The sequence below is a fragment of the Taurulus bubalis genome (assembly GCF_910589615.1).
Source record: "Taurulus bubalis genome assembly, chromosome: 10".
NCBI classification, from domain to species: Eukaryota; Metazoa; Chordata; class Actinopteri; order Perciformes; family Cottidae; genus Taurulus; species Taurulus bubalis.
This window is the reverse complement of record NC_136598.1, coordinates 21,762,064-21,774,100: the sequence shown is the minus strand read 5'-3', so window position 1 is coordinate 21,774,100 and position 12,037 is coordinate 21,762,064. Positions and strand designations below refer to the sequence as shown.

The 12,037-nt window shown below is 39.4% G+C and overlaps 1 protein-coding gene and 1 pseudogene across 2 annotated transcripts; both read left to right on the top strand.

Moving 5' to 3' along the window:
• The first annotated feature begins 206 nt into the window (after positions 1 to 206).
• Positions 207 to 3,985, top strand: LOC306742505 (stromelysin-1-like; annotated as a pseudogene). Its single transcript has 9 exons — positions 207 to 290; positions 474 to 547; positions 730 to 878; positions 1,341 to 1,525; positions 1,955 to 2,142; positions 2,234 to 2,364; positions 2,479 to 2,648; positions 2,798 to 2,901; positions 3,954 to 3,985. The product of its transcript is annotated as a stromelysin-1-like (transcript).
• A 1,389-nt stretch (positions 3,986 to 5,374) lies between these two features.
• On the top strand, positions 5,375 to 10,634 carry LOC306742258 (collagenase 3-like; the record flags this gene model as incomplete). Its single annotated transcript, XM_079224608.1, has 11 exons — positions 5,375 to 5,482; positions 5,689 to 5,805; positions 7,444 to 7,571; positions 7,703 to 7,851; positions 7,970 to 8,095; positions 8,330 to 8,491; positions 8,962 to 9,160; positions 9,252 to 9,382; positions 9,497 to 9,662; positions 9,815 to 9,918; positions 10,531 to 10,634. 11 exons carry the CDS (start codon positions 5,375 to 5,377, stop codon positions 10,632 to 10,634), a joined length of 1,494 nt encoding a protein of 497 aa, XP_079080734.1.
• Between the last annotated feature and the right edge of the window lie 1,403 nt (positions 10,635 to 12,037).

Here is a 12,037-nt window from a genome sequence, read left to right as displayed (position 1 = left end):
ATACCCTGCATAAATATTAGTAATAAGAAGTGTCTGGACTGAACAGGTGATTACAGTTTACATTACCTGCAAGAAGTCTATAGATGTGTGTATTGACAGGAAATAAACTCTGCCATACTCAGATGATATAAGCTATGAATTGCTTACAATAAAATCATCTTCTTCTGTTATCAGGATACTTCTCTCACTTCTACACTGATGTTGAGATGACAAACTCCACAGTGCAACTAATCGCTAGGAGCTCCTTCATCCAGGTTTTAGAGAGCATGCAGGCTTTGTTTGGCCTCAAGGTAATGACAATGAATGAAAGAGTTGAAGTCTAGGTCTGCTCTCCTGTAATCAAAGAAATTGTGACTTCGTTTAACTGACAAAGTATTGATCGTGTGGCAAATGGCCAAATATTCCCTGTTTTTCAAACCTCACATTTAAAATCTCTACGATTTTGTTACCTCATATCATCTTCTGACTATCAGGTGACTGGTATGTTGGATAATGAGACTGCGGAGGTGATGAAGGCCCCCAGGTGCGGTGTGTCAGACATCAGCCGGTATGGACACTACCCTGGGAACCCCAAATGGAGAAAAGTCTGCTTACATACAGGTAGCTGGTATAGGGGCATGTTGTTATTATCAACACTTATGTCCCTCTTTTTCATATCTTTGGTGGTTGAATATATCAGTACAGATGATGATGATGAAAACAACATGCTGCATGGTATGATTTCAACAGGATCACAGAGTACACTAAAGATCTGACCAAGGATCAGGTGGATGCTATCATTGCTCAGGCCTTCCAGCTCTACAGCGATGTCATCCCTCTGGACTTCAAACAGGTCAACAACGGTACTGCAGACTTCACGATCCTCTTCTCGGCTGGAGGTGAGTCTGGATTGAACAAGAGATTTGTAAACAGCCTTGCTGATGTTTATGAGAATCCTTTCCTCTGAATGCAATTATAGACTTGGACTCTGATAAAGATTACATGAGCTTCTTTGTGCTCATGGAGAACACGGGGACTTTTGGCCTTCTGGTGCGGTGAATAGAGAGTTGGCTCATGCTTTCCGTGGGGACGTACACTTTAATGATATTAAAGAGTGGAGTCTCGCCGTAAAAGGTAACTTGTATAACCTGTGCAGTTCCCACAGAGGTATATAATATTCTCGTATATCAGTTCTCTATAAACTGTTTGGTGTGAAGAAAAAAATAAAAACCTACACATTCCACATAATTTCCAATAAAACTGGATTTTGACTTCCCTATAGAACAGACATTATTAAATAAGTAAATATTCTGGATTGAAAATAAAACTGGTCTGACATTGTAATCTGATTAGTTGAATAGTGAATCTGCTGCTGGTGGCGGCCCATGAGATTGGCCACGCTTTGGGCCTGGATCATGCCACCAACAAAACTTCACTAATGTATCCCAGATATGAATATGTCGACACAAATGGATACAGGCTGCCAGAAGATGACAAGCTTGGGGTTCAAGCCCTTTATGGTGAGCAAAACATCAGATACCACACAGTCTTTGACATTAGATTACATTAAAATGGGGCAATCTTCCATTCACATTTTTCAGTCTGGATATTGCAAAATTAAGGCCAAACCCAATTTTTTTTTTACTTTGGCTTTATCTGAGCAACATTACAAAATATTCTATTCAACCAGTAAACAACTGACATACAATGTCAGTTGACAATGTCTTGTGCTTGAGTTTGCACTTTCGCACTTTTACAATTTTCAACTTCCAGGAATGAGCTGCATGAGATTTAAACTGGATCTATTTTATATTCAATGTGGTTTATGTGCATCAGAGTCAGACAAGCTTTAAACAAGCATGAATATATGTTTCTAAAAGTGCATTATTTTGTTATTTATGTTGATAGTCGTATGCTTTATGATGACTGAAGATTACAGATCAGTCACTTCTGATGTTGCTAATCCATCTCTCAGGCAGTGCCCACAACAGCACCAAAACCTAAACCACCTCCTGGCCCGGACCCTGAACCAGAACCAGAGGAACCAACAGAGGATCCAAACCCAGACCCTCTGCCCAACCCACGAAATGAGCAGTGCAGCCGTGATCTGGTGTTTGACGCCGCTACCTCCATCAGGGGAGACCTGTTCTTCTTCAAAAACGGGTACATTTTGATTTTGTAACGATCATCTTGTTTGAGTGGGACATGTACATAATTACATCTTTTCACATTCTAATTTTAAAATCCTTACTAGATACTATTGGAGGAAGAGTTCAATGGCCAGAGGAATCCGTTTCACGAAAGTGAACACAAAATGATCACAAATCAACTATGTCGATGCTGCCTTTGAAGTCCCATCCAAGGATGCGGTGTATCTTTTTGAAGGTAATGTTCATAATGGTTTTGTTAGGTTTTAATATTGAATATACTCAATTTAATTAGGACTGTTAAGGTGTAGGTAACCACATGATATAATAGCCTCCAAATGTTTCTCTACAGGTGGTCAATACTGGGGCATAAGGGCTCATGCAAAAACAGTCATTTCAGGTTTTCCAAAGTCTCTCACCAACCTCGGCCTCCCCTCTTCAGTCAGTAAAGTGTAAAAGTAAAGCCGTCTTTGTGTCAACTACCAGAAAAACACTAATTTTTGTGAACGACCAGTATTGGAGGTGAGTGTCATGATCAAGTCTTTCTTTTGTTAACGTGGCATGTGCATCTTTAGTAGATCAAATGAATCCAAACACAGATCATTGAGATATTGATTGGGTACAGCTACCTTCAAAGCATTTTTTAAGTGTTTCATGTTTCTCTCTTGCAGCTATGATGAGGGTATAAACCAAATGGACAGTGGATATCCACGATACACTCCTCAGGATTTCCCTGGCATTGGCTCCAAATTAGATGCAGTCTTTGAGAGTTATGGTGAGAAATGTCATGCACGTAACTCATTCACCCCATTTCAGAATGCATAAAATGATCATCATCATAATCACTATTCTTATATCAGAAGAATAGTTTAACTGTTTTGCTTATTTGTCTTCCTGCCGAAGGTTAGACAAGAAGATTATTACCACTCTTATGTTCAAAGTTGATGTTTGTCCATTAGATTTAAAGCTACAGCTAACCAGGAGGTTAGCTTAGCCTAGGACAATAACTAGAAGCAGGGGGAAGCAGCTACCCAGTTCTGTTCAAGTCATAAGAGAGTTATAAGGTTGACTATTCCTTGGCCGAGCATCACATTATTCTTTTAGCAAATGATCAAATCAAAAATGTGTTGATGGAGACCAAAACAGAGCTTAAAGGATCAATGAATGATGAACTTACAATTGAAAGGTTAGTGAAAACATGGCTCAAAATGAATGCTGATGTGACTCTGTATCTACTGGATATGTTAATAGGTAGCTGTTTGCAAACACGTTCACTGTAATAACATCAATACTTGCATATAACATGAATCTTACCTCTAAACTGGGGTCTGAATTCTTCATCAGGAGCTCTTCCTCACTCTCCAAGTTCTCGTACTCCCATGAATCGATACCAGGGCCACTGATGTGACATAGCAAAAAAAAACTGCACAGCCTGGTCTTACAAGAGCATATAAGTCCATTTTGGTCCAGGAAGAAAGTTAGGGCATTTTGGCTCTCAGCGGACCTAAACGGTTCACGAAATGTGCACTAAATTAATTACTAATGCCAGACCCTCCATCTATGTGTTCTCCGTGTTCTGCCTGACGACCCCGCCTGCTTGGACTTCTTCACCTTGCCCCTGTCTGATAATTACCATCCTATTCTGTCCCCGACCCCGTGAATCCTGCCTTCTGGCTTGTCTGTTTCTGTTTCCCCTGTGTGTTCTGCTGGACTAAATCTCTGTTCAAAACCCACCATTCAGTCATATTGCGTTTGAGTCCTTCCACCCCCTGTTACAGTACGATCTGGCCTTAACATAGACCAAGCATATGACTCTGAAATCCCTAGAGCAGACGCAGCCTCCGGAGCAGACGCAGTGAATGTATTTGCTTTGAGATGTTTACTCATTTCGGTGATGCTAAATTGCACAACTTTGAATCTAAAGTAAAGGGGTTTAAAGTTACCCTTTGAACCTGCAATTCCACTGTACAAATTGCCATAAAAGGGCCCAGTGTATTTGGATACAAAATGTAATAAAGCCACATAAAATGAAAATACCCAAGTACAGTATTTACAAAGGTAAACTACCCATCTTCCATCACTGCATCTGGTTCATATTATTTATTTATTTTCCTCCACAAAACATATTTTTACGTAGTCAGTAAGGTGCAAATGAGCAGTTTCAGTCAACGCAAACAGTTGCATCATGAGGTGTCCCTGTAATGTTGAAGTATGTGCACAGCAACTTTAGCAACATCGGCATCCCAAAATGTCAGAGAGCTAGTTCCAACCTCAACCAGTGGACCTCAGTGCCTTAGTGAGTTAAATGCACACGCTTATGTTGACCCACCACACTGGACTATGGCCACTGTACATCAAAGGTTATCAGAAAGTACACAAGAACACTGAGAACAACAACATGTTGACAGTTTGTGGGGGTGTGTTCCTGGTTTGCCAGTAAACACCAGATTAAAGATGGACGAACGATCCAGTGTCCTTAAACCCTCCTATGATCTTTGGGGTCCATTTGACCCCATTCAATGTTTAACGTCTCTAAATAAATGATTGACTTTTTTTTTTTTGCTTCATATTTCATGACTTTTCCTAATTTAATGGGGACAACTGGGTAAACATAAAACGAACATGGTGATATGTTTTCAATGTCCTGTACACATATTGTATGCATCGGTGTTCTTTGGGGTCAATTTGACTCCAGGCTTTTTTTCACTGTGTAAAACATATAAGAAATATCAACATTTTACACACATTGGTTTTGGTTGTTTTGGATGATATTGAGGTCACTATAACATGCGATTGTATAATTTTCAAAAAGTTTTAGGGCCCTAACCTTACTTAATTGAGACGCTTGTTTGCAGCTCAGTGTTGGACTTTGGCTCTTACTGTATACTGTATATTACGCTTGACTGGTTTAGTGCACTGTGCACAGGTGACAGAATAAACAAACGCATTGGAAGGTGAATCATAAAGGAGGGATAAAAAGAGGCACATGGAGCCATCTCATTAACAGAAATGGTGTTAACAGAAGAAAACAATTAAACTGCTTCACAGATGTTTCATGAGTGAAGTTAAAGTGATCATATTGTCTCCTCCCACATGTTATCAGAGGGGCCACTATTCACTCCCCCCTTCTAGCACAGCGGCTTGTGTCAACACTTATTCAGCTCATATCAGAACAATATGCACCTCAGCCTGTCAAGGCGGCCTTTATTATAGGAGAGTGGACGAAGAGAAGAAACCATTTAAAAAATATGTCTCTTGCTGATCTTTGGATTGTGCTGCTGGGTTGTTTAGCCCTTAGTCATGCAGCACCTACCATCGCTCCAACAGTTTCACCAGAGGACGAAAACCTGGCAGAGGTAATGCAATATATACCCTGCATAAATATTAGATAAGAAGTGTCTGGACTGAGCAGGTGATTTGAACGTCTTGCTAGTGATGAGAGAGACGAGACAGGTTGCAAGAAGTCTTTAGATTTGTGTATTTACAGGAAATAAGCTCTGCTATAGTCAGATGAAATGAACTATGAATTGCTTGCAATAAAATAATCTCCTTCTGTTATTAGGGATACCTCTCTCAGTTCTACGCTGATGTTGGGGTGACAAACTCTACAGTGCAAAGAATGGTTAAGAGCTCCTTTAGCCAGGATCTACAGACCATGCAGGCTTTCTTTGGCCTTGAGGTAATTACAATGAATGAAAGCGTTGAAGTCTAGGTCTGCATTCTTGTAATTAAAGAAATTGTGACTGCTTATGACTGACAAATGATTGAGTAACACTTTATAATAACTACACGCTATTTAGCATTGGTAAAGGGTGAGTAAACACTTAATTCATCATTATAAAGCATTGTTCCAACATGAACACTCATTAGTAACTCATTAGTATGTAGTTCATAAACACAGTTATAAATGTTTTATTCTTGATTAATAAGCTTGATTATTATGTGTTTCATGATTGAGTTGTCATACTTTATAAATGATGGATTCCCCATTTATAAATTAAGTAATATATATTACAAGCCAATTAAGGACTTATAGATGATGGACTAATGGTTAATATGTGCTTTATAAACGTGTTTTAATACTGCAATTCATGATTACTTCAGGTAGTTACTAGTCGTTAGTTAAGTATTTTGTGTGAACTAAAGTGAGGACTATCTATGCCCTACAAAGCATTCATAAATGTCACGATTAATTGCGGTAGGCTACTAGTTACTAGTCGTTAGTTAAGTATTATTCAAGTATTTTGTGTGACACCATCTAAAGTGAGGACTATCTATTCCTTACAACGCATATATAAGCAGTCCCTCAAAGCTAACAAAATTGCGTACGTACACATTATTTATTATTGATCTAGTCTGCCAGTATGCTAGCTCGCTAGCTGGCTAGCTAGCGAGCTAGCATACTGGCCGTCACCTACTAGAGGTCCTGAGGCAGGCACGTGACACCCCTTCACCTCATTTGTAAGTAGACCAATCCAGATGATAGCGAGATACTCATAATCAATCATTTATACCAGCAAACTGAGAAATATGTCACCACTGGTGCCACTGACGGGCATCGCCTCACATCACCTGGCCGGCATTCTTTCTGACCAAGGCCACGATGGTGACACATCATCAATGTGGGACACACAGGGTCCTATAGCGTAAATATGTGTCCCACGTTGATGACGTGTCACTACCGTGTCACCACAGTGGCCCCGCACCAGATAGAGATATCACTTGAATTGGTCTACTTACAACTGAGGTGGTGCGTTCCTGTCTCAGGACCTCTACTAGTGACTAGCTTGCTAGCTGGCTAGCTAGCAAACAAGTCACAGCTAGCTAGCTGGGACTAGATACTCATAATGAATCAATCATATGTATGTGCCAGCAAACTCTGAATACTCACCACTTGTGCCACTGACAGGCATCGCCCCATCACCATCATATGAATGTTCTTTATCACTTTGTATTGTGTCTATTTCCCTTTCCTGTTGAGAAGATAACTGAGACTTTTGCTACCTTTGAGGCACTGCTGCCCTTTCAATGTCATTTATTAATGCATAGATAGTCCGCAGTTTAGATGGGGTCACACAAATAATTGACTAATACTTAACTAACGACTAGTAACTACCTGAATTAACCATGAATTTCAGTATTAAAACACATTTATAAAGCACATATTAACCATTAGTGCATCATCTATAAGTCCTTAATAATTGGTTTGCAATATATATTATTTAATTTACAAATGGGAAATCCATCATTTAAGTATGAAAAACCTCACTTTCAAAATCTCTACGATTTTGTCACCTCATATCATCTTATCTATCAGGTGACTGGTGTGTTGGATAATGAGACTGTGGAGGTGATGAAGGCCCCCAGGTGCGGTGTATCAGACATCAGCCGATATGGACACTTTGCTGGGAAACCCAGATGGGAGAAAAGGCAGATTACATACCGGTAGCTGGTAGAGGGGCATGTTGTTATTGTCAATACTTATGTCACTCTGTTTGTATTTTTGGTGGTTGAATACATAAGTGCAAATGATGATGATGATGAAAACAACATGCTGTATGATATGATTTCACCAGGATCACTCAGTACACTCAAGATCTGACCCAGAGTCAGGTGGATGCTGTCATTGCTCAGGCCTTCCAGCTCTACAGCGATGTCATCCCTCTGGACTTCAAACAGGTCAACAGCGGTACTGCAGACATCATGATCCTCTTCAAGGGTGGATGTGAGTCTGGATTGAACAAGAGATTCTTACACAGCCAGCTGAAACCTTTTCTCTGAATGCAATTGTAGACTTACACTCTGATACTGTAGATTGCATGGTCCTCTTTGTACTATTGCAGATCACGGGGACTTTTACCCTTTTGACGGGGCAGGGGGAGTCTTGGCTCATGCTAACTCTCCTGGTCGGGGTCAGGGAGGAGACACACACTTTGATGATGATGAAAGGTGGACTTTCACCCAAAGAGGTAAAGTGTATAATATGTGCTGTTCCTATAGAGGTATATCATCTCTCTGTTTATAAATCCCTGTATACAAATGTACTGTTTGGTGTGAGGGGAAAAAATAAAAAACAACATAATCCACATAATTTCCATTAAAACTGGATTTTGACTTCCTTATGAAAACAGAGATTATTAAATAAGTAAATGTACTGTATATAAAATAAAAACCGGTCTGAAATTGTAATCTGCTGTGTTGAGGTGTGAATCTGCTGCTGGTGGCGGCCCATGAGTTTGGCCACGCTTTGGGCCTGGATCACTCCAGGGACAGAAGTGCACTAATGTATCCCACTTATCAATATGTCAACACAAACGGATACAGGCTGCCAGACGATGATAAGCGTGGGGTTCAAGTCCTTTATGGTGAGCAAACACATCAGATACCACACAGTCTTTGACATTCAAATTGAATTACATTAAGATGAGGCAATCTTGCATTACATTTTTTCAGTCTAGATATTGCAAAATTAAGGTCAAGCTAAATATTTGTTTTACTTTGGCTTTATCTGAGCAATATTACAAAATATTCTTTTCAACCAGTAAACAACTGACATACAATGTCAGTTGACAATGTCTTGTGCTTGAGTTTGCACTTTCGCACTTTTACAATTTTGCAATTTTCAACTTCCAGGAATGAGCTGCATGAGATTTAAACTGGATCTAATTTATATTCAATGTGGTTTATGTGCATCAGAGTCAGACAAGCTTTAAACAAGCATTAATATATGTTTCTAAAAGTGCATTATTTTGTTATTTATGTTGATAGTCATATGCTTTATGATGACTGAAGATTACAGATCAGTCACTTCTGATGTTGCTAATCCATCTCTCAGGCAGCCGTACAACAGTGCCCACAACAGCACCAAAACCTAAACCACCTCCTGGCCCGGACCCTGAACCAGAACCAGAGGAACCAACAGAGGATCCAAACCCAGACCCTCTGCCCAACCCACGAAATGAGCAGTGCAGCCGTGATCTGGTGTTTGACGCCGCTACCTCCATCAGGGGAGACCTGTTCTTCTTCAAAAACGGGTACATTTTGATTTTGTAACGATCATCTTGTTTGAGTGGGACATGTACATAATTACATCTTTTCCCATTTTAATTAAAAAATCTTTACTAGATACTATTGGAGGAAGAGTTCAATGGCCAGAGGAATCCGTTTCACGAAAGTGAACACAAAATGGTCACAAATCAACTATGTCGATGCTGCCTTTGAAGTCCCATCCAAGGATGCGGTGTATCTTTTTGAAGGTAATGTTCATAATGGTTTTGTTAGGTTTTAATATTGAATATACTCAATTTAATTAGGACTGTTAAGGTGTAGGTAACCACATGATATAATAGCCTCCAAATGTTTCTCTACAGGTGGTCAATACTGGGGCATAAGGGCTTATGCAAAAACAGTCATTTCAGGTTTTCCAAAGTCTCTCACCAACCTCGGCCTCCCCTCTTCAGTCAGTAAAGTGGATGCAGCCGTCTTTGTCCCAACTACCAGAAAAACACTCATTTTTGTGAACAACCAGTATTGGAGGTGAGTGTTTTGATCAAGTCTTTCTTTTGTTGTTAACGTGGCATGTGCATCTTTAGTAGATCAAATGAATCCAAACACAGATCATTGAGATATTGATTGCGTACAGCTACCTTCAAAGCATTTTTTAAGTGTTTTATTTTTTTCTGTCGCAGCTATGATGAGGGCAGAAACCAAATGGACAGTGGATATCCACGATACATCACTCAGGATTTCCGTGGCATTGGCTCCAAAGTAGATGCAGCCTTTGAGAATCATGGTGAGAAATGTCATGACCGTAACTCATTCACCCCATTTCAGAATACACAACCAATCATCATCATAATCACTATTCTTATATCAGAAGAATAGTTTGACTGTTTCGCTTATATGCCTTCTAGCCGAAAGTTAGACGAGAAGATTGTTCCCACTCTCATGTGTCACGCATGATGTTTGTCCATTAGCTATGAAGCTAAGAGGTTAGCTTAGCCTAGCGTGAAGACTGAAAACAATGGGAAGCAGCAACCCTGGTTCTTTCAAGTCATAAGGGAGTTATGTGGTTAACTATTCCTCGGTCGGATATCAAATTATTTCTTTAGCAACTGATCAAATAAAAAATGTGTAATGTGAAAAGTCTTGCACATGACATTTGTACCACAGAGTACTTCCAAAAGCAGATATTCTTCTCAGAAGTTGATGAAGACCGAAACAGAGCTTAAAGTTAAACTATAAAAGCAGGATGAATGAAGGACTTGTAAGGTTGCTAGAAACATGGCTCAAAATGAATGCTGAAGTGACTCTGTATCTACTGGATGTGTTAATAGCTGTTTGCAAACACGTTCACCATAATAACATAAATACTTGCATATAACTTGAATCTTCCCTCCCACAGGATACCTATACTTCTCAGATGGCCCCAGACAGAGTGAATACTACCTGCCATACAGGAGAGTACAGCGTGTACTGCTCAACTACGGCTGGCTCAACTGTTACTGAGAACTCACGGACACAACTACTCAACTGCCTCTGTCCTAGATGTAACTGCAGTTGAAAAAAATAATAAAATGAATAACAGTATTATCTATTGTTATGATGTAGGACAACAGTTCTCAGATACAGTCTCAGAGACAGCCGGACAAGCCAAGGCAAAGGTCAGCGAGTGATAACCATTCAATCAATTCTGTAAATAATCCTTGACCTTTAAAATGTTTCCTTTTTCATATTTTTCCATTGGGAATCCACCAATAGTGATTTATTTGCGTGGAGATATTTCGTTGATGCAAAATTGCACAACTTTGGATCTAAACCAAATGGGTTTAAAGTTACCAAGGGTTACAAATAAAGAGCTCCCCTGCAATTCCACTGTACAAATTGCCATAACAGGGCCCAGCTTGCAGAGTTTATTTGGATACAAAATTAGCAAACAATTTAAGCCATTAGTTGTTCTCGATCATGTCCTAACTGTATGTTATGAAATACTCCTGCCTTTTGCCGGTCTGGTGCAATTTTAGAATTATGACCACAAGGCTTGTTTAGTGCAATGTTGGCCACACGAGGAGATCCAATTTAGACAGAAAGCTGAGTCACTCCTGTTTTCATGAACACGGATACATTAAGGATTTTATAATTTAGTGTTGGGATCCTAGTTTAGGCACAACAACAAAAATACAAGGAGGTGATCAAGTGCAGGAGATATCATAATACGGGAGCTTTTTTAAAGGGTTGGTTCACCAAAATAAAAATATATAGTTTGTCTTCATCTCTAATATCCAGGTATAAAGATGTTTTAGGTTTTATTTTCCTAAGATTTGATATATTATCAGTGAACTTCCACCCCAATATATAGAACGGGATCCTTATTTGTGTTATCTTCACAGCAATGAATGGCAACATCGTAATTTGGAGTATCCCCAAGTCGAAAGCAGTTACAATGAAAACTGTCCACAGTGACAGACAGACAGTGAAGAGAAATGTTGCTGTTGAAGTTTTCTAATTTAATTTTACAATTATGTTAGCACCCCATAGTACATTACATAAATCTCCATTGTACTATGGAAGAGGCGTACATCTCACAAACATGTATCAAACAGCAAAAAAAAGAAATGCTTTTGCTGTAATTTGGTTGAACCAGAAATCGTGCATTTGTAATGGTCTGAAGAAAAGAATGATATGAAGTATGTGATTTAAACTGATTTAACATAAAGCTCACCCTTTTATTGTCTGCTACTATGCCAGAAAATAGAACATTTAGATTGACAATGTCGATTTTTCAGTATCAAATAAGCTCAGTTTGTCCTCATTTCTTGGAGTCACCCATGGATTTAATGGACTTTTTTCTGCTTCTTGTTTGTAGGTGTGGTATGTTCATGCTCTGCAAGATTTCTCTGTAATCTGTGTTT